The sequence below is a fragment of the Anarhichas minor genome, unplaced genomic scaffold (assembly GCF_050575085.1).
Source record: "Anarhichas minor isolate MPS153535 unplaced genomic scaffold, ASM5057508v1 ptg000003l, whole genome shotgun sequence".
Lineage (NCBI taxonomy): Eukaryota > Metazoa > Chordata > Actinopteri > Perciformes > Anarhichadidae > Anarhichas > Anarhichas minor.
In genome coordinates, this window is record NW_027466449.1 from 7,014,751 (window position 1) to 7,037,092 (window position 22,342).

General features: G+C 40.4%; 3 protein-coding genes across 5 annotated transcripts; 2 read left to right on the plus strand and 1 right to left on the minus strand.

The window, feature by feature from the left end:
• Positions 1–2,249: 2,249 nt before the first annotated feature.
• Positions 2,250–5,494, minus strand: ptges3a (prostaglandin E synthase 3a (cytosolic)). Its single transcript, XM_076095277.1, has 8 exons — positions 5,337–5,494; positions 4,341–4,454; positions 4,174–4,243; positions 3,986–4,084; positions 3,664–3,753; positions 3,510–3,566; positions 3,137–3,164; positions 2,250–2,830 (listed from the first exon to the last, which is right to left on the minus strand). Coding segments are annotated over exons 1-8 (480 nt in total). The 5' UTR covers positions 5,339–5,494; the 3' UTR covers positions 2,250–2,810.
• Positions 5,495–10,801: 5,307 nt separating this feature from the next.
• Positions 10,802–17,051, plus strand: dtx3 (deltex E3 ubiquitin ligase 3). Of its 2 annotated transcripts, XM_076095274.1 has the most exons (5): positions 10,804–11,827; positions 12,035–12,075; positions 12,607–13,409; positions 14,641–14,858; positions 15,081–17,051. In XM_076095274.1, exons 2-5 carry the CDS (start codon positions 12,063–12,065, stop codon positions 15,154–15,156), a joined length of 1,110 nt encoding a protein of 369 aa, XP_075951389.1. In that variant the 5' UTR covers positions 10,804–11,827; positions 12,035–12,062; the 3' UTR covers positions 15,157–17,051. The 2 variants fall into 2 exon arrangements, with proteins under 2 accessions (XP_075951390.1, XP_075951389.1); XM_076095275.1 differs by lacking the exon at positions 12,035–12,075 and having other exon boundaries at positions 10,802–11,827.
• Positions 17,052–18,396: 1,345 nt separating this feature from the next.
• On the plus strand, positions 18,397–21,915 carry LOC142954250 (putative E3 ubiquitin-protein ligase DTX3). 2 transcript variants are annotated; one of them, XR_012955685.1, is made up of 4 exons: positions 18,397–18,815; positions 19,377–19,594; positions 20,593–20,809; positions 21,629–21,915. XR_012955685.1 is itself a non-coding variant. In XM_076095276.1 (3 exons), the coding sequence occupies exons 1-3, from the start codon at positions 18,528–18,530 to the stop codon at positions 20,669–20,671; spliced, it is 585 nt and encodes a 194-aa protein (XP_075951391.1). In that variant the 5' UTR covers positions 18,397–18,527; the 3' UTR covers positions 20,672–21,915. The 2 variants fall into 2 exon arrangements, 1 of the variants encoding a protein (XP_075951391.1); XM_076095276.1 differs by having other exon boundaries at positions 20,593–21,915.
• Positions 21,916–22,342: the final 427 nt, after the last annotated feature.

Consider the following 22,342-nt stretch of genomic DNA (forward strand, 5'->3'; position numbering starts at 1 on the left):
CAGAATAATGTCATTACAGTGTTCACCTTTCACCATTTTTCCATGATTTTCTTTTCATTGTCTCCTCTATATTGTACCATTAACATTCACTCTAATCAAAGCTGGGATCACCAAAGCACGAGCAATGTCTCCACTTGTGCTCTGGATTGGTACAAATTCGGTTTGTGGCATCAGAAGTGATTAGGCACCGTTTTACTTTGTGTGTGTGTGACGGGCGGGTTTGGAGGCTCAGGTCGGATAAAGCGGTCGAAAATCCACAGTTGGAGAGGAAGAGGGGAGAGCAGGCCTGGCATTGAGCTTCTGCACTGGAGCATCATGCTGACCAGGGCAGTCAGAGGGCCGACCGCAGCCCTCTGAAAGGATTATGCTGAGCTCACTGCTTTACTCCTTTCATGCATAGAGACAAAACGCTGGCAGTAACAGTTTCTGCTGGTTTCTATGATCTGTTTGTCTTGCCATCACTGTTGAATCTGTGAGCTCCCTTGTCAATGGGCCAGAGTGGCTATATGTATTGGCCTCTGCACTCACACTCACACTCACACTCCAGAGAGTTGTGTTGGATGAAGAATGTACAAATATAGCCAGCAGACATTTGTATCTCTCAAAAGATGCGTCACTTTGAAAGTCACATCAGTCTGACATTTGGATGTTTTTTTCACCTCAAAACATTGTGAGTAAAATGTTCCACCAACATACGATGATGAAGAATAACAGTTGTTGCTGGAGGAAAAAACTAACTTTTTTCATAATGTTGTCCTGATTCTGACAGTTTATTCGTTTGCCAGTTGGTGCACCTCTATTGTGATGAGTATTATGTCCTTCTCATGACTCCCCCTGTCAGTGGTAAGCCACCTTTTGTTAAGTTAAACCCACAGTTTTGTTTTACAGGGGAGGATGTTGAAAAGGTGCTTCCATTGTGCTTCCAGACTGCTGACACCTACATAATAATAACATGCAGCCTCTAAACATCTCACACCAAAAGCACTGGCCTGCACGCACCACACAGTGGTGAGACCATGTATTGCAGGACATGAGATGAAGGACTAAAGCATGAAGTATTGACTTTGCTAGACTTCATAGGTGCTGATTAAAAATCCTCAGCAGGGAATAATTATGTTCTACTTCATTCAAATGATCCTTTTGTATAACAACCTTTCATAACAGTCTTATTTCCATGAATACTCTATGGCCTTTAAAGACTGATAATCTTAATACTAGATACAATGAGTATCACAGAATTAGGAAGTGACATCTTTGCTAATTAATTACAAGGAAAGCATGTACTGCATTAGCCATGTTGTGAAAAATCCCATACAAGGGGAACACAAAATAAAAGGAAATCTACAGCTTTCAGGCTTTCATTTCCTCATTACGCTCAGTATAGAAGTACAGAGGAGATGGGAATCCCCTGAAGAACCCTGTGACGTTAGAGAGAAGTGAGAGCAGACTGCTGTGAAACATTAGCACTACACAGTGGTAACAAAGTAACATTTCGCATTTTAACGGGAGTTCGTTTCAGGACTGGGTCTGTTTTTAAAGTGTGTCTTAATTCATAGGCTCACATGTAAATTGAAAGAGCCATCTGCAATAGTATTCATTTGTAATCGTCCCCCTCTTCTTATACTGGCTGTGAAGAGATTCCTTCCTGAACGCGTTTCAATGTAGACGATGAGACAAAATCTATTCAACCGAAGTTAATATATGAGGCTTTAGCAGACTGAGACAGACAAGTCAGATGGGTATTTTTGGAGAGAAATTCCCTTCGGGTTACTGTTGCAGCTCAGCAAAGAAGTGCTTTGAGGGGAAACAGGGATATATTTTTTTTTTATACAAAGATGGAGAAGTTTGTGATATGTAATGAATAATAAATCCTTCCTCGGTGAATACAAGACGTCATTGATGAGTTGAACTTGTTTGTAAGTGATGCTTCAATACTAAAGCCTTGCATTTAACGGTCTGAAAGAGTTTATTAAAAATGTATCCCACAGCATCAAAAGATGAACATGTGTTAAATCAAACACACAAGCTTAGTTCTAGCGTATCTGATTGACAAACATTTAGAAACTACCATTTAAACTTTTCAGGAAACTCTTGGTAGACGGATATCTGCCCTCACCTCAGCATGCCAGAGGAGGAAAATTCATCTTTGTATCTGCTGCAATGTTCAGATAGAGAAACTAACTCACCTTTGCAAAGGTATGATTATATGCTAAGTTTGTACCGCTCTACCACAATGACAACATAAGATGTAAATTATAAGCACAAGCATATCTGTTTATTTTAAATGTTGAAATATGTTTAAAAAATTAAATCATTGTTAAATATTTGCAGATGTTGGCGTACATTATAAAACACATTTCAAGCAGAACTCCTGCTTTTTAAATTAACAAACAAAATAAGTGCATCTTACAATACAAACATAAAAAGGGGAAAATGTTCATTAAAAAAATCTACTTTTTTGGAAAATAGGCATTTTGAGTTTTCTTTTCTTCATTAGAAATCACAATATTCAAATACATAAACAAAGAGAGAAGGTGTAAGACATCAGAACATCCCGTTACAGTCAATTAAGTCATTTTCATTTGAACATAATTGTCCATGCAGAACAGAAAAGCAAAGCACAGCACTTTATGTCGCTATGGATCTCTGTGCACGTCTGTATTCAACAGTCACTCCCTCGAGGGGTTTCGCTTTGGAAACTGCGTGGAGATGAGGTCTCTTCTCCAACATGGCTGCCCAACTCATGTCTAGTGTCTCTCCAGTTGACTTTACCTCCCTATATTTACTACTGAGGTGGCATCCATGTTCATTTACTCAAGGTCGGGCATTTCTGGAAGAGAAACAAAATGAAAAATGTGACTTTTGTGAGAATGTGATTAGATTTAATAGTAACAAATGAACGCACCGAGTTAACCGCTGATTAAATTAAATGAATTCTACTTCAATAACAGACCTATACAATCATCACCACTACATGGGATCATCTTTTCCCCAAACATTGTATCGGTTTCTTAACAGATCTTCAACAGCCACATTTGTATGAACTTAGCACTGCCTAGCATCCCGTCCTCACCCCATGGGATCTAGTGACTACTGATAACAAATGACTCGACAGCTCTTTTAGAATAGTACTCACGTTCATCGTCACTGTCTGCAGATTCATGCTGCAAAAGAAAGCAGAAACTAGAGTTACCACCTCGCCCTTGCATGCCTCCGCAAACTAGTCATGTTGCAGTTTACATCCATGTCTGTCCAAAATGTCATCACTTCATCATTTTATGGCCAACAACGTGTTTGTGCGGTCAAAAGAGACCTTGACCGTCGACCACCAAAATCGAATAAGTTCAACCTTGAGTGCAGCGGACTTTTGTGGCAAATTTGAAATAAAAAACATTCCCTCCAGGAGTAGCTGAGATATCACGTTCATGAGCATGGGACGTGCGTACGTACAACCTGAAAACATACAGCCTCCTGCAACGGCTGTTGCCAGTGGAGGAATGAGATCATACCTCTTCTCCTGCACCATCTAAATCAGGTACATCATCCCTTCCAATTGTGTTCATCATCTGGGGAAATACACAGGTGACAAAGATCAATGTCAGCACTTATCACAGTATCTGGTCATACTCACAACCTAGCATTGTGCATGTTCAACGTGCTTACCTCTGAGAATTTGTCAAAGCTTGACAAGTCCTCATCTGAGTCATCCTCCCAGTCTTTCCAATTATTGAAGTCCACACTCAGCCAGTTGCACTGAGAGAAGATAGATTCATGTTCAACTAAGGCAACAGGTTTTTACAGCTGTTTTCTAATGTTGTTATTAACCTAGCTGTATAGCTGGGTGTATTATTACCACCATTCTTGGAAATAAGAATTTTCATGCGTTTAATCATATGTACCAGGAGTAGGCGCACAGATGCAAGTTTCATTAAGTATCTTAATTAATTTCCTTAAATTGTTTTGTTTTTTTAAGAATGAAAATTACCTTTGTCTTGTCTTTAGTAAGTCGCGGCCATGATTTCCCAGCCTCTGCTTTTCGTAAATATACCAATACAGACCTGTCAGTGCGTCTGTGTTTAGAGACCTGAGTGGAACAAAGAGAGTGTGATGAAAGCTTTAAAGGAATAAAACATGTGGTAGAACTGCAACTATGTCAACAGATGACAAACATACTTTGGGGTCAATCTCCCCGAAAAGGTCCACTGCATTCTGTTGTTTGATGGTATCTGTTCCACTGAGACAGCTGTAAGGTAAAGAGAAAAGAGGCTGTGACATTTCCTTTATAACAATTTGTGTCGTCATCATTCCATACCATTTAACGTAATATTAATGCAACTTACCCAAAATCAAATTTAGACTTGTTGAAATGTACTTTCACATCTTTACTGTCCTCCACGCAGAACTCGACAAAAACAGAGTCTCGTCTGTCGTACCACTTGGCTGTTGCAGGCTGCCTAATGACAAAAAGAGGGAATAAGGACATGAATACGATCCAACGTCTCCTATGCTTCATTCTAATCTGACATAGTAAATAACCAAGAGCTCAGAGTGTCCGGTTACTAATATAAATTGGGCATGTCATGTTCACAGCCAAAGGGTGCTTATCTGGTGGCCCACGAGTATAAGGTGCAGTAGATCTAAGGTCACGTTGTAACTCATTCATTCTAGATTAGCAGAGAACCTCTCTAGTATTCTTCAAATCTTTACCTAAAAGCAATATGCTTAACATTTCCTGCTTTCTCTAAGAAACACTTTAGAATAAGTCCTTTAAACAAAAAGGTGAACCTGCTGATATTACTTTACAGATTATTATACGTGTGTCAGAGCAATAATTAGATTAGCATGCTGAAAGGAAAGCTTAATAGTAAGCTGTGTAGTTATTTGAACCACAGTGAGTAGAACAATATGGAACTGGATGAGGGCGACGTGTGTAAATTGGCGTCAGCTTACATTAGCTAAAGTAAAATCTTCCAGGCTAATCATGACACCACACTTTTCCAGTGCTGACATTAACATTACCCTGGTGTTGCTTGAAATTAGCCTGTTAGCTAACGATGAAGGAGCTGAAGCGCGTAACGTCTATGACAATTAGATAAACTACAGTGTCAGTGGGACGATGTGGTGTAAATGTACACTAGGACTGAGGGAAAGTTAGCTGCTGATTGATTTAACTGCGCCTCATATTCTTGACAGCCGTGCAAGTACCGCTTGGGCTAACTCGTGAGTTTAGCTAAATTAGCTTATATTAGCCGGTTGATCCTCAGTAACACACTACGAAGACTTGTAGCTACTCAGCCATAACCGTATACGACAACATAGTAAACCCGAAGACTTACATCTCTACTGTTTCAGCAATTAAATTCCCTCGTCGTTCCACGACCTAGCTAGATAACTGTTATAAAACTGTGGTGCCCCCGGCAAAAAGTGATAAGTGAAACCTAAACAGTTAACTCTAACGTTCAAGATAGATGCGATAGTGTCTTACCAAACATCGCGTGATTTCGATTCTCGTGACGTGGTTTCAACCGCCTGCTACGGGCGCGTGCACGGGTGCCACAGGCCGAAGACGTCAGAGACAATTCCAGAACGAGAGTGAGCTGACTGTCTTCCAGAGCAGCACAATCGCGCCACTACCAGTCTCGCTCCGAGACAGTGGAAAACTCACACCAACTGATGATTAAGAAGGTGACTACCTGATAGTTGTATGAATACAATCATAACTGTATTTAATTATGTCTATAAGTTGTCAATAACAGGCTTCCTTGAGTCCTTTAATCTTTGTTGTGTGGGGGCAAATCAGATCCCTTAAATACAAGTAGAAATAGGTTACCACGCTGCGAAGCATTGACATGTTTTAAAATGTGAATGCAGCCTTCAAAAGTGTTATTAGCTAAATGCACTAATCATGTTAAAGCATGCCACCCAATGCAGAAAAATGGCCATTGTGTGTGTTATACCCTACTTGATATATCAATCAATCAATCAATCAATCAATCAAACTTTATTTCAGACTCAGGGTCCATATAATAATATATTATTGGATCATTACATGGTCGAGGGGGAACTAATTTGATATATTTTTATTGAGTGGTATAGCAATGCAATGCATCATATATTTTGCATGGATAATCTTAATTTGTTAAGTAGTAACTATAGCCATCAAAATGTTGTGGAGTAAAAAAGTACAATACTTGAATCTGAATTTAGTAGAGTCGAAGTATAACGTGGCAGGTAACAGAAATATTAACTACCTCAAATTAAAGGCAGGATTGGTATGGTAATCTTCAAAAACATTTTTGATAATGTTGAAATTCTCATTACATCCTGACAGCAGAAAACAACCGGTGTCTGTCGCAGGACTGTAATAACCCGTCCAATCATTTTATTTGGCCAAAATATAATGATTGGACAGGCTACCTGCCTGTCTACCTGCCTGTCTACCTGCCTGCGAGTGTTCTGTTTTTGCACTCATTGCAACAGAAGTCTTATACAAGCTGCTAGCTTGACAGATGTGAGTCCTATAGCCGTGTTGAAGGTTTACGTTCATGATAGGAATGAAGGGACGGGCTGTCAGTTTTGCTGACTTGGGGACTTTCTTGGTAGATTTAGCCATTTTTGGAGCTAGTGCTGCTAGCTGCTTTCATTGGAAAATAGTTGGCAACACTGGGCTGGGTTTTTCAGTTGGATCATTTTTAAGATTTAGCCTACTCTTGCTAGTTTCTCAAAATTACCAACCCTGCCTTTAAACTTAAAGGTGCTCTGTGGATTTTTAGTAATGTGTACATTCAGAACTTAAAATGTTAACTCACGATGCTACAGATAGAGGTGTATGGTGTTGCTTGCTAGGATAAGGGAGCTAAAACGTCTTGGTTGGATTGTTGATGACCATCTACCTGAAGACCCTGTAGACTTGCCAGCACTCTTATGCTTCTTTTACTTCTGCGGAAAAGCTTGCGCTTCCACAGAGCTGCAGAGATGCCTGTAAAATGTGACTCCGAGCCTAGGATACCCATATTTATTTATTTTCTCTCTGTGTATGTAATTTATTGACCCTATGGTCACATTGTGTTTTTTATGCTTTTAAATTTCTGCTCTGTTAAGCACTTTGTGATTTTCTGTCTGGGAAAAGTGCTCTATAAATAAATTTTATTATTATATTATTATTATAAAGCTACAAACTGACGGCCGACACTTGTCTCTGTGTGAAGGGCGTGATGCGCTACAATTCAAAGTTGAGCTGGTCTTAACATTTTCCAGAGCTCCAATGACGCTGTGAAACCTTCTGTTCCGTTCCATCTAAAAAAAAATGCTGTTAGGCAGTTCCCAGTGCTGCTTAACGACATAAGTTAACAAGCGCTTGAGAAACACTTTGATGATTACTCTTTGAAAATGTAGCTGGCCTTGATTGGCCAGCGTTTTGAAGCTTTTGTCGCTCGTAGTATGCACATAGCATAAAGAGAAAATAAATTAGTCAACAGCTTCAGAGTTGCTTCAGGTCACCAGTCCCCCTCAACAAGATTCTGCTGATTTAGAAAATGTTGCGTACATTGACAGTATCATGGGCACAGCAGAAGACTTAGGGAAATTCAGCATTTGGAGAGGATGAAACACACATCAGACTTTTGCTAATAGTTACTTTCCCAACAGAGACTTGCACAGATGCAGTGATGAAAGCCAAAGCAAATCCTTTCACAGCCGGCTTATCGACAGAATCCCCTTTCTCGCTCTTAGCCATGTTATCAGAGTAAATCTCAAGCTTAGCGATATCAGTTTAGGTCCCCCATGGGAGTGGAGGTTGTCAGATGCACCTGCTGCCGTGGTGGTCGACTTCAAGTGATTTTCTTAGTGGGCCAAAGCACTCAAGCAGCAGAGAAAGACATGGAGACTGACAGATGACTTTAAAACAATCATGCTCACATTGGGAGCCTCTTCAAAGACTTGGACTTGGACGAGAGAGAAGATGAGAGGCAGTGTCACCAATATGAGGCTTGGCAGCTGTCGATAGAGCAAGTGAACAATGGAGGGAAGGCAGGAGAAGAGAGAGCAGCTTGAATAACAATGTTGGGGAGTTTCTGAATGCGTGGGACAGAACCAATGATGTCAGAGAGGATGAGATGAAAATATCTGAAAGAATAGGTGCTTGACTTAAATACGAGTGTCACATTATACATACAGAGGATGGTTTAGTGGATAGGTATTGGTTACTGGTGACAAAGAAATCCATCTTTCATTCCGCCTCTGACCACCTTGTGCCAGACTCGTACCATTCAAGGACTAGAGGTGGAGCCAAAACAATGGCAGGCCTTATGGTGGAGGGAAGACATTTTGGAGATGAGAGGCTGGAGGTAGTTGGCAGACGGGGTTTTTTGTTGGCAAGACATGTTGTAGTTGAAGCGCACAGTATAACTGCTCAGTCCCAATTTTAGCCAGGAGGGAACATGAAGCCCAGACGAGAACAAAATACAAGTTTTCAAGGTTATAAGGCATGTCAGCTATGGATATTTAATCTCTATATAACTGGATATATAACCTCTGTAAAGCAAACCGTACTAACAGCATCAGTCTCTAAAATTGATTTCTGTCAGTAATCTCACATTTGAAGTTGTATATCATCATTATCTACCTTATAATGCATCATTGCTTCAGATACAGTAGGTGAACAGTATGATTCGACCTGTACCTTAAAGCCACTGAAGACTGTAACTTAACAATGAACTCATGAATTAGTCATCATGAAAGAAAATAAAGACATCAGTGAAACCTGAATTACAGGAGCTGTCTGCAGCTACAATGTGATTTCAATGGGGAATTAACTATGGTTCGCTGCGCTGCTGTCCTTTCTACCAGTCATAAGCCATAATTTGGATTCATTATTGTGATCTTAAAACCTATTTTCCTTCTACGGTCCAGTTGGCTAAAGTCTCCCCACTGGCCTGATTGTAATGACGCCATTTAAAGAGTTAGTCGAGCATACTGTTGAAACTCTGGCTGTGGGAAAGAAAGAGTTTATAGCTTCGAATAACATAACTGCAAACGGAAATTGTTGATGTATTAGATTTTACGTTGCACTGTTCGACGATACACATAATGTCACATGTCAGAGTCTTAGAGGGTTTTATTTACATGCTCGTATTGGTTGTACATTTTGTAAAATCTGAACTCAAACTAAAAAATAAAAAAACGAATTTACTAATTACTAACAAATTACAATAACATGATTTGATGATTATCATTTTTGCATCTTTTAATAAAAGAGAAAGAAAAAGAAAGGAAAACCCTCCATTCTCCCCTTTAAAAAGAAAGAAATCCACCTAACATAGAATATATATTATTTCTATAAGACTTTGCAACTCTTTTCTTCACAAGGTTTCATTCGTGACACCTTTCCTTCAGCAAAGAGACAAGTTAAAATCCGCAAACAGCAGAATCCTAGAGCTGCTCCATATACACTGAATAATGTAACAACCCCTGGGACACTATGACCGCAGCCATGGGGTCTGATTCACAGCTGGATGTCCTACATTCATGTAACACTCATCTGACGTAATCTCTAAAAAAAAAAGGCCGACATAATCAGTCACTAATTCTCCAGCTTTGATCTCCAGCTTTGATCTCCAGCTCAGAGGCAAAGTTGTATGTGTATGAAGATATTGACTTTATTCACTAACAGCAATAGAATAGCACATGGAAATGGGTTTTAGGGTGTGTATGGCTGCAATGAAAGACGTGAGTAATTTGAATTGCTGTCAGAAAAATGAGGCGAAAAGTATGATAGCCTCCAATTAATAGAAATAGGTTGCATTTAGATATTATGTTTTAGCTAATGTTGAGTTGGACAACAGGGAAAATGACTAAAACGCCTCAGCAGTTTTAATCTAATGTTTATATGATGAGTGAAACCCCCGGATATTAGCTGAAGACGTTTAGCTAAATGCCAAGTTTTATTAAAATGAAATAAACAGAAAAGTTAAAGTATAAAATGTGTTTTGGGATATTGCGTGAAATATATTGCGTGATGTTGCTGGCTTAAAGCTCCTATAGCAGAGTGATCCAACGTCTGTGGGCCTTGACAGCCAGGGCCAACTGTCACCTCCTAAATCCAACCAAAAACCAAAATAGAAGGGGAGACAGATCTGAGCATGGTTCAGTGAAAGCCTTGCTGGTACATTTTGCTCTAGCTGCAGACTGTTAGAGATTTCTACATTTTCTGATGCACTTGTGTCAGCAATGTCTTTTAATTAGAAGTGGAAAAACTAATCAACACTTAAAACACCTAAAGCAAGAATAACAAGAACTCACTGATTTCTACAGGATTAATAATGGCTTACTCATTACACAAGTGTATATGAATGGGGCTTAAGACATTCTTGCTATCATAAGGAGTTGAGAAATATTGTCATGATTGATTGAAAGATCTCCTGGATAGACTTTCCCAATCTGAAGTAAACCTGTACTACCTCTCAATCATGAGATGTCATAGCTGAGAGCACCAAAACAACAACAACCTGGATAACAAAACAAGTAAAATAAATAATATATTGTTGTTCAATATGTTGGTTAAAACATCTCAAAGGTGCTGATATCCTGCGTATCTAAGTTTCATTGTACCCTGAATGCTTCATAGGTTTTCCTGATTCTTGGTTGAACGAAATAGACACCAGTAACACACTTACTGTACAACACTGACTGACATTAGGATTGATGTTTTATAGACTCAATTATCAGTTATCATTTAACTGATAATCAATCATAACAATCTCCAGCTAGTTTTATTCAGAGATGGATGGATGGATGGAGTGCTTTATAAATTCCAATGGGACATTGTAGGAAAGTCACACAAATCATGAAACAAAAGAAATAAGGATAAAGGTAGGTAAGAAACAAAACACAAACAAAAAACATAAATAATAGATAATCAACTGGAATAAAATAAAATGAGAATGTAATTTAAAAGCTATAGGACCAACTCAACATGTAGCCTATTATATGAAATATGTGTGCTCGAATAAAAAAAAAGCTTAAACCCAAACAATATATTCTGTTTCAAAAGTATGAACAATTACATAATGGCTGTCAATGAGTCGGTGTTCTCTGAGAGACAGCTTCATTTGCATTATAACTGAATGAGTGGGTATCCCCTCGATGGCGCGTAGGCTGGACTCTTGTGTGTAGTGCTGTATGGAGCGCTGCGTTATCAATAAAGCTGTTAATCACGACAAAAGTATGATTCACTCACAGCATGAAGAAGGAAGAAGAGGAAGAAAAAAAAAAAAAAACACAACCCACCATTTGTCAGCCAATCATGGCAGCTTAGTGACGAACTTCCTGGTTACACTTTCTCGTAGGTCCTAGTCCTCTTATTAATGGGTAGGCTGTGTTTGCTCCTGCACAGTCAACAGGGAGGACGCGGTCTGCAAGCGGAGGAACAGACTCACAATGAGAAGAAAGAGCAAATTATCTGCCTGGAGAAAGCTGTCACACAGCTAGCGTGGTCGGAGCGAGATAAGAAGAGCGACTCCAAATGCTATTTGCTCTGTGTTACGCCTAGCCCAAGGACGTACGAGGCGGGCAAACACAGGCGAGACTGGGGACGAGGTGCAGGATTTGGATGGCACTTGCCGGGAGCCAGGAAAGGGCTGTTGAAAACCTAAAGAGACATGAGCTGGGAATACGTTTGGGTATCATGTCTTGACTACAGAAGACTAATTATCCGCGGATAAACTGCAGCGGCACGTCAGAAATAAAGGCCTCCTCTGATGGAGCGCTGTGCTCTTTAATCCAGCCAGAAACCTCCCCGACAGGCGGCGACGAGCTATACGGCAAAAGGGTGAGGAACCCAAGTGATCAGGGGGGGGGAAACTACTTAGCTACATGTTGACGCGAAATGTGTCAAAAGTCTGCGCTAATGTTGCGAAACCGCTGAATTTCCCGTTGGTCCTGCTTGAGAATGGCTCAGTCACAATATCGCCGAGCAGCTGTGATAACGTCTGTTCCCGTCCTTCCGTTTTTCTTCATCTCTCTTTCTGTTCAACAGGACGCTTTATACTCAATTGAAGGGATTTATGGGATCACAAGGTAATATTTCAACCTGAAGAAGTGTCACTGTTGTGTGCGTGCATGTGGCTGTCGGTGGGCTTTAACGTTGTGCGCGGAGGACGGCGTTTAGTTCCCTTTGTTTACAGTCTGAATCCCTGAACAGCTGACGCGTCCTCAGCGACGCTGCCTGTTGTGTGTTTCGTTGACGTGCTGCAGCCACCGCAAAGAGCTGCTCGTGTTTAAGACGTTAGATTTACTTTGTCATGCACAGACACACTTTAAAAACTACTGAAATGTATCATGTTTTTCATTTGCATTGCCTGCGCTATTGGGCCACGTAGATTAAAAAGAAAAAGTAAAGCCACCACATCCATCTGAAACAAAAACACTTGTAGCCACGTCTGAGCAAAAGAGGGCATCATTCCTCATAATGCATTTGAAAATAGCAATGTGGACAAGTGCATAGCAACTTCTCTAACTGGATTTCCATTCACACAAGTGCAAATGATGTTTGTTTGAGGTTGTTCATACAATGATGTGCTGATGACTCTTGTTTGCCTCCCCATGCAGTTTCCTCTGATGAGATGAGTGTGCGTGCTGGCCAGGGCAGTGATGAGGTGCTGGTTTCACAGGCAGTGTGGGATTACCTGGCTGCAGCTGGGCGGCCCTGGCTCATTGACTTCCAGCACAAGCAGGGGATGAGCGCTGGTATCATTAGGCGAGGGGAGAGGGGGGGCTGCTGCGCCGTGAGGCTGCAGCCGGTGGAGAGCTCCAGGAACGGTGGAGCTGGGGTGATGGATGGACCCGTCTCTAGCGAGACACGGAAAGCTTTCATTGACTTATGCCGCTGTGCCCGCAAAGAAATGAGCAAACAGGACGGGGGACCCAAGAGGAAGAGGGCTCTGCTGCCCTGTGTGGGAGTCCTGGAGCCAAACGGAGAGGGGAGCCTGCTTCAGCCTCCACCTCCCCAGCCTCGGCGCTCCCAGAGACAGCAGCAGAGGTTCAGGAAGCCTGCTGATGAGGAGGCCTGTGCCATGCTCCACGAGGCAGCCCAGAGGAAGGACATGGACTCCAGCTTGGCTTCCCATAGTGAGGCAGAGGACAACAGTACTTGCTCAATCTGCATGGGGGACATAGTGGAGAAGACTACCTTGGAGAGATGTGGCCATTCATTCTGTCGCTCTTGTCTGGATCAAGCCTTTAAGGTGAAGAAGGCGTGTCCAGTGTGTCGGCTAGTGTACGGCCAGCTGATTGGGAACCAGCCTGCTAATGGTACAATGATCGTAGAGCGAGATTCTGATCTGGAGCTTCCTGGCCATGAAGGCTATGGGTGCGTCTGCATCATCTACAGCTTCCCTCCTGGCCTACAGGCGGTGAGTAGACCAAGAACATGTACAGATGCAGACTGTGAGTGACACTCATTGTTAATGGAATAACTGATCATTTTGATAACCATCCAGGGGTATAATCAAACTTAACTCACAGTGGTTTTGGATAAATAATACAAATCATGAAAGATCGTCAAATATCAGAATTTCATAGAATAAAAAAAAAAATTAAGTTTTTTTTATTTGGAATCAAATCTAATTAATTATACTTCTTTAGTCTAATCATGTATGCAAGAATTACTACATTAAACCATGAGATCTTTTTAAACGATCTGGCCCCTCCGATTCACTGCGCAAATCTTCCTTTTTTACATCCAACAACTAAATACATCAACTTAAAGGTGCAATTTCTGATCCAATTGTAAACAAATTAGGCAACTCCAAACACATGACCTGAACTAGCTGTCACTCTCAAATTCATTGACGGGTCTTTTAATGAAGGGAGGGACACTAGACAATGGCACTAGATTGTTTTATAACACTGTTGTGTTTACGTTAGTATTCATCTTTTATAACAGCAGTAAAACAAGCTGGTATTTGCAATTGTGAGTTGGAAAACACAAAATGCGTCACTTTTTTCATTACTACAACAAACTCCTAAAATATTTAGTGAATGCATCCCAAATTTAAAAAGGTAAAAATTAAGGATTGGGCGTTTTTTAAAGCCTCAGAACTTTGACACAGGTGTTTTCAGTTATTCTGGTTGATTAGACCTCTGCTCTGCTCGTGTGTGTGTGTGTGTGTGTGTGTGTGTAATATTGCTTCACAGGGACTTTTACCTTAAAAACATACTCCAGTTTTCTTGTAAACAAAAGCTATATTTACTTTCAATGTTACGCACCCTACATGCACTGCGTGTATCTCTGAAGTCTAACTAATGTGTGGAGTTAATTTCCTTCCTCATAAAAAACAGATTTTTTTAATAAAGTATTTATAAAGATTTCCCTGTTACCAGGAAATAAATTAAGATACATTTTTTTTTTTTTTAAATGAAGGAACTGCTGCATTAATTCAGACATGTCACAAAATACATTTAATAAATAAATAAATGTAAAACATACTTTCGAACATACTACTCTCAAAAACAATCGCAATTAAAAATACAAGATGGCAACACAATCCGTGGAGTAGCAAAGAGTCCCAGTAGACGGACACAATAGTTATAAAACCATCAATGCCCCTTTTTTAAACAGATCCTGTTTTAACTCCTTTACAGCCAGAACACCCCAGCCCAGGTGTCCGGTACCCAGGAACAGACCGCGTGGCCTACCTCCCTGACAGCCCTGAGGGGAACCGTGTGCTAGGACTGCTGCGCCGGGCCTTTGAACAGCGCCTTATCTTCACCATCGGTACCTCCATGACTACGGGCATGCAAAATGTCATCACCTGGAATGACATTCACCACAAGACCTCAATATGGGGCGGGCCCCGCTGGTATGTATGGCCTTTTAGCTGGAGGCAAATAGCCACTGGGACTTGATTTAATAGCCTCAACAACTTCCCTAACAGGTGTGGTAGCTCAGAGAATGGCTCAGTAAAGACCGACCGTTGTAATTCAATTTCCTGACAAGGAAATGCTATCAGTTGATGTCCTTGACTAGATGGCACTATTGCTGCATGAGCTCATACAGATGCGTTTCTTATTTCTCCTGACAGCTTTGGCTACCCAGACCCCACTTACCTGGTGCGCGTGACGGAGGAGCTCAGAGAGAAAGGCATCACGGCGGACTGACGGCATCTAAATGACTCTTTCAAGACTTTGTAGGACTTTCCGAGTGTCCTCGCGGTGGACATGACTCGGCTCCAGGTTGTGCTCTGAGACTGCCCGTCCCTTAAGGGATGGCTGAAGACGAGGCCCTCAGCAGACAGGCGTCTAATGCTGCAGCAGAGCCCACTTCACTCTACTCCACTACTTGTTCCTCTGTTTGTTCATTTTTCCTGCATAGTTCAGCTTATTCCAGTGCTATATGTGGAGGAAAATACTGTTGAGTGCAGTGCATTCTTGTATTACACACCTGTCACTGTTGGCAACAGGACAGATATCTGATGCACTTATTTAAGAGCATCGTGTTGCAATTCATGGTACTTCTGTATTATTTAGAAAATCTTAAGTTCCATCTTATATTAATGATTATTTCCATTTTGGGGATTACTTTATTTCTTACAAGCACACATTCTTTGGTTTTATCTCCCAGTAATGTTTTAAGTAAGTCTCTAATTTGATTTCTAATTACCTGTTGTAAGAATATGACTTTGGTTATATGGCAAAATAGCACTGCTTCAATAGAAAGTATTACTTTTCTGAAGTTATTGCAATCTAAAGCACTCACAGGCACTTTTGTAAGGGAGTTTTTTCCTTTTTTCCCTCAGTGAAGTCAGAGTCATGGTTTTGCTTCCTCTGTGTGGAAGAGCACTCGGAGCAAACAGGTTCATGCAGCTATCAGCTATTAGCTTGGTGGCTACAAGTTGATGTCAGTTGCTTGGAACTCTTTTGCGTGCAATCTTTTTTGTTTTTGTTTTGTTTTGTTTTGTTTTGTTTTGTTCCTCCATGTTATCTAAATAGGAAGAATGTTAAACTATGGCTCACTGCAGCACTTTTTTACATTCATTAGGATGTTCCCCTGGGTTTTATTTGTTTTCCCACTCATTGGTCACTCCTGTTATTTCAAGATGTCTCCCAGGTGTTGAGCCCATTACCTCAGTTGTTGGTAATGAGCTCATCTAATTACCAGATTTATGACGATGTCAAATATAAAAGGGCATATAGACCACTTAAACCAAATCAAAGGCACAAAAGCTCTTTAAATATCTATGCCTCTGTCCCTGTCAAACTGGGAGATTTGCCTGCTAATGTTCTCATTTAAAATAACGTAACTGTTGTGAATTTGTTCATTTGAATAGATAATCTACGCTCCACATTGAACAAAAATAACTTAAGAAAATGTTGCAGGAACAATTGATCTGATTTAGATTGGGGTGTTGATCTCATTTTGTTGTGCCTTTCTTATATTCACTTTTGATTAAAAAAATCAAGCATGATGTTACTAATGAATGGTAAGCAGTTTGGACGTATTTCGGTGTTATTTCATAGCTAAACAGCATTATGTTTGTAGCTGTACTATCTGGCTTTAAGTACAAATACTACACAGTTCATGAAAATATGTATGCTAATGTGTATTGAATTAACTTCTCCTTCATAAACATTCTCTAGTCCAAATGCTGAAGAACCCTCAGACTGATGAAGCTGTATGTGTGAAAGTGCTTTGCTAAGTGCAGTAACCTGCTTGGCTAGTGGGACATTTGTCATTCATTTGACTGGTCAGATCCATACATCAAATACTCTTGTATTATGTTTTCATCCTCTTTGTATTTTAGTTAGGGACCAACTGAAATATTTTTGGGACACAGGATTGTAGTTCACTAAAGCTACTGTGCAAACATTTCTATGCATTACATGTCTGAGGAAGAGCCAGGGAGAGCGAATAGGTGGAGAGATTTCACCTATTACAAATTGATTGTCAAGGAAAGGTTGGCGTTTTGCTTTTTCTAATTGTGTTGATTCGTACTTTGTTGATATTCAGAATAATGTGCTTTACATTTTAATACTTGAATAAAAAGTTATGTTTGGGTTCGTCTTGGATATTTAATGTCGGTCCTGAATAAACCAGGTGCTCCGTAAGCAACTGAATATCAAACTTGTGTCCATTTGGAATGAGTTGGGGTTGTCGCCTCTAATCAAGATTTGATGTGAGCTGCTTACCTTTGACATCAAAGAGTCTCCATTCAAGATACTGAACTCTGCAAATGCACTTTGTGCTTTCTAGTGGATCGTGAATGCAGAGTGACCAGAGCTCAGAAATACCTTGTGTATACTCAATTTGTACCTTACTTCGTACGCTACCTTTACAAGTGAGTAATGTAGGATATATTTGATTACATTTTTGAGGTATAGTCATGAATATTAATGGATCAACTTTCTGGTGAATGAACTGCTCGGTATGGGGTGTCGCAGTGGCTAAGATGCATATCACGCAAACTACAATGCATGTCACCCCTCCCCCCTCACTCCTGTCTGCTTCTCTACCACATACTGTCGACTAACGGCAAAAATTATTTTATTTATTAATTTTATTTAATTTTATCAAAATAACTGTAGCACCCCAAATCCCCAGATAACAGGTTCAGATGCTGTTAAAGCATGTACACACAGGAAGCAGCGTTGTATTAAACACATAGATCTATATTCGTGCAAAAATATTAATTTCATGCTTAAAACCAGCTTTGCACAGACAGTAACATCTTGGTTGGTATCCAACAACACACTACAGGTCGCGTATATCCCTGTAATGGGTTGGCACGAATAAAGAGTAGTTAACCTAGTGCAGGAGGAGAGCACAAACTACACGCCAGGGTGCCACGGTATTACCGTACATCAAACAATTTACTCACAATAAAGCCAGTCACCAGTCAGTTGGGTATCCTGTGTGGCCACAAATCAGACTCAGTTTTGCTGTGGGTGCCATATTGAACACAAGCAAAAGTGATTATATAAACTATTTATAAATGCTAATTGAATTAATTACACAGAGGCAGCAATATGTCAGCATCAGTGCCTGTAATTATATTCTTTATGAAGAATATCACTTGTGGCCCAACAATTATACTGTCACTACTTGACTGATTTAAGAATTAGGAGTATACCACTTGTTTGGGGTAAAAATAAGAATTACAAAGTGGTTATAAACCGATCAGCAGGATACTCATTTGTGTTTGTTTTGAACTCTTTTGTTTCGTCACAAGGTAACCCCTCTGAAAGCTTTTTTATAAAGAAAAGAAAAGCAATGTACAAATACCTCAGAATTGTATAGTAAATGTGCCACCACTGGGGGCAACCTTTTTGTTTACATTTGGTTCATAAAATGTGCTACTGTCCACCAATATCTAATCCAAACAATCAGGGGTGAGTGTTTGTTTGCGCCACATGGATGTGCATCATCAAGTGAAGGTGACATATTACTTGACGTCACATATCGCTCGGTCATAAACCAATCCATTTGCATCCATATACGGGAAAAGAAAACACTCGTCACATACCCGGAAATAATGGAAAACACACGAGTCCGTAGAAGTACGGACGACTGCGCCATTTGCTTGGACAACATTCAGGAGAAGAAAACCTTAAAGTGCTCTCACTCTTTCTGCGCTGCGTGCATCGACTCGGTTTTCAAGTTAAAGCCCGCTTGTCCGATATGCAACACCTACCACGGAGAGTACACGGGGACCCAGCCCGAGGGCTCGATGACGGTGACGCGCAGCTGGCAGCGCCTGCCTGGCTTTGAGCACTGCGGATCTATTGTCATACAGTACAGTTTCCCAACAGGGATACAAGGGGTGAGGCTGACGCTTTCAACGGAAGCTGGAAGCCACGCGAGTAGGCAGCATATTAACAGAGCGCGTGTTGGCGTAGTTTGACTACATCTTCCATCTCTTTGTGATATTACAGCTGCACACCAGAGGGCGCTGTTTGTTTTTGATTACATGTCGACAAACCTGCATGGACACAATTAAGGCACCTGGATTAGTGATTGTATGATGAGATGTTGGCCAAATCAGTTCGGGGTATTCAATATATTGAAGAGCAGTTACTTCCATATGCCCGTATATCAGATGCAGTACCAACACAAGGACTGCCTCCCAGTAGTAGAAGTCGGCCTTTTTTTTTTTTTTCTTTTTACCAATTGTAACAGTAGAAACAATCCCAAAATGTGTCCTTGTAATTTCCTTATAGGGAGATGTGAGAATAAGCTTTACCTCATAATCTATAATACAGATATCATATTACAAAATGCATCAATGTCTTGGTTATGTAAATCTGTATACCCACAATTTAAGTGTTATTACAACTGTTGATCAGTGTATGTGACATCTATGCTGCTGTTTCCCATATTACAGCCTGAACACCCAAACCCTGGGGTGAGGTACAGCAGCACCTCCCGTACTGGCTTCCTACCAGCCAGCGAGGAGGGTGAAAAAGTCCTGAAGCTGCTGAGGAAAGCCTTCGACAGGAGACTCACCTTCACCATCGGACAATCTGTCACCACAGGCCTCAATAACGTCATCACCTGGAATGACATTCACCACAAGACCAGCATGGATGGTGGTCCACAATGGTATGCATATATACCATATATATATATATATATATATATATTTTTTTTTCCCATAAGTGAACAGACAATAATGTAAGATTTTAAGTTTCTCTTATCACAATCTAATTAGGTATAGTTTTTCATAAATGCTTACTCGCACTTATTTTTAGTGATTTATACAGTCATGCTAGCACACCAGTAAAACACAATGTACAGCTAAGGCTGATGGGAATTTGATTAGTATCGGGTGTAGAATGACTGTCATGACTGTACGAGGGGTATGCCGGAAGAGTCCACTTCGATTGCGAGCTATTGTAGACAACAGGTGGTGGGGCAGGTGAGGCTGACGCATTCAATGCTGTTTTTTTCTAAACAGAGAATATGTTGTATGTATTTTCACTATACAATTTATTTTATAAGCAAATACTTGGCTACTATATAACCAAGAAGAATTAACATCATTCATCATTCCTACTTAACAAATAACTCAAGCATCAAGGTACTGCAAACATAGATATACTAAGAGCAGGGAAACTCACATTTTCCCTCAGACAAACAGTTGTTTCCAGTAGAGAGTCCGGTGTTCTGCTGCAGATAGTCTAAAAGGCTCACACCTGAACCCAGTCCCATGTATAAAGACTCTGATCTAGCCAGGCCCCTTCCACTTGCTGGTCCTCCTCAGACAGCTCAGCCTCCAGACCTAGTCTTCGCAACAATTTGGTCATAAACCAGAGTATTGGAAAAATAATAATTTTGACCTGCTGATGGCACTATATTTAAAGTAATGGGATCACCAAAGTTAAAAAGAAAAATTGAGATGTCTACCAAATTTTACATTAGGTAGTTCTAAGTGGGAGGAGTAAATTCCACAACCTTAGGTCTTGCAAAGCCTTTCCGGATGTAATGTCATTTAAATACATTAAAAATACAGGTTCAGTAAACTAAAAGGACATTTTTTATCCTTGTTCCAGAGATGTACTTACTACATTTTTACGTTTGTTTGTCTTTCTCCATTCCAGTTTTGGATATCCAGATCCAGAATATTTGTTCAGGGTTCAAGAGGAGCTTCGTCTTAAAGGAGTAACACAGGATGATTGATGGCTGAAGATCATCAGAAGACATCCTTCAAATAGATTTGACTCTTTGTATTTTTACAAAGTCTCTGATTTCAGGTCTGCATGTTTTGCAGTCCTCAAGCAGGGATCATCATCACTGAGATGTTTTTATTCTATGAAGGTTAGTGGTTATTCACAAAACGTTTTAAACGTTCAACCAGCTATGCAAAAACCAAAGCAGGCATAGGAGACAGAGCAGGTGCAAGCACTTGTCATCTGTGAAATTATTAGGTTAAGTTTCCTAGGGAAATGAGGGATCATAATGTTTTTGGCAATGTCAGGGTATTATGTTTAAAGCATAATGTGATATTTTGTATTTTTTTTTATTGCCACAGATCTCCCAGAAAACCAATTGTTTTGGATGTGTAGTCAAAGCCATTGTTGTCCAAAACCTAATACAAATATAGAGGACATGTTCCTTCATTACAATGAACACGGAAACTGTAGTTTGTATCACGGTGATCCCACATACACAGTTCAGCTGCTGGTAATATTTACTAACTCACCACATCCACAGCTGAAAATAGTCCCCAACAAATACACCACGTACTCCTGTTTGAGTAACATCAGTTCAAAACTACAGTATCCAGCTGTTTTAGGGAATACTTTACCAGTGTTTAAAATTAAAATACATACAGTGTAACAGGTTTAAAGATTTATATCTCCAGTAATACAGAATTGGCTCAGGGATGAGTGACACAGACAGGAAGGGGAAGTCAGAAAGTATTGACAATAACCAACATATAGAATATTTGTCTTATCATACGGCACCTTTAATACATCTTAATTCATTATGTGCCTTTATATGACATCATTCAATGTATTAGTGGCCAACAAAAGGAGTTATCTGAAGTCCAGTCATGTATCTATCCTAAATGTTTTAGTCCAAAAACATCTTTGATATATTTCAGTCCTGTCTTTTGCCTGTCTGTTCCACTAGAGGGTGATGCTCTCTCATAGGAAGACCATGTGATGGCGTCTGCTTGGTATGCAGCTGTATCATCATCACAAACCCAACGTCCTGCAGCACCTCCCAAACCTCATCGCCCAAAGTCAGTGAGAAGAGCAGAGCATCTGCTATAGATGATGAGTCATGTGTTTCTATGGTGTTCGGGGGAGTTTTAGCAGCAGCGTACTAAAGACTCGAGATGACTTGTGGTAGTGACATGCACAGACAGCAGCAGATTCAATTGAAAGGTCAACAAAAATAAAATAAGTCAAGGCTCATCTGTTGATGGATTTAATGTTAAATGTGTAACAAGTGTCCTCGGCATCACTAGCACAAATAAAAAGGAAAAAAGCATTTGTATTGGCTCACGTCTCTTTTAATGCAGCAACGCAGGACACACGAGCTCTGTTTTTGCTTTTCGCCAGGCTCTCTGACCAGCATCCATTTGACCAAGGTACAACTGAAATGAAGTATATCCAGATGATCTTCTTCTTAGTGGCAACAGTACAGAGTTATGGGAAGAGGAAAATACCTTTTAACCTATACTTCTATATCAGAAAGAGTGCACATGTGACAAGGCGGAGTTACTGGGCTCGGCCTCTTTAGCACTCTGGTGTTTAGCGGCTGGAGGCATTTCTGTGGCCCAGGATCTCAGGGCATCTGGTGCTCTCACAAAGCAGACCAGGACCCATCTGGTCAAATGTA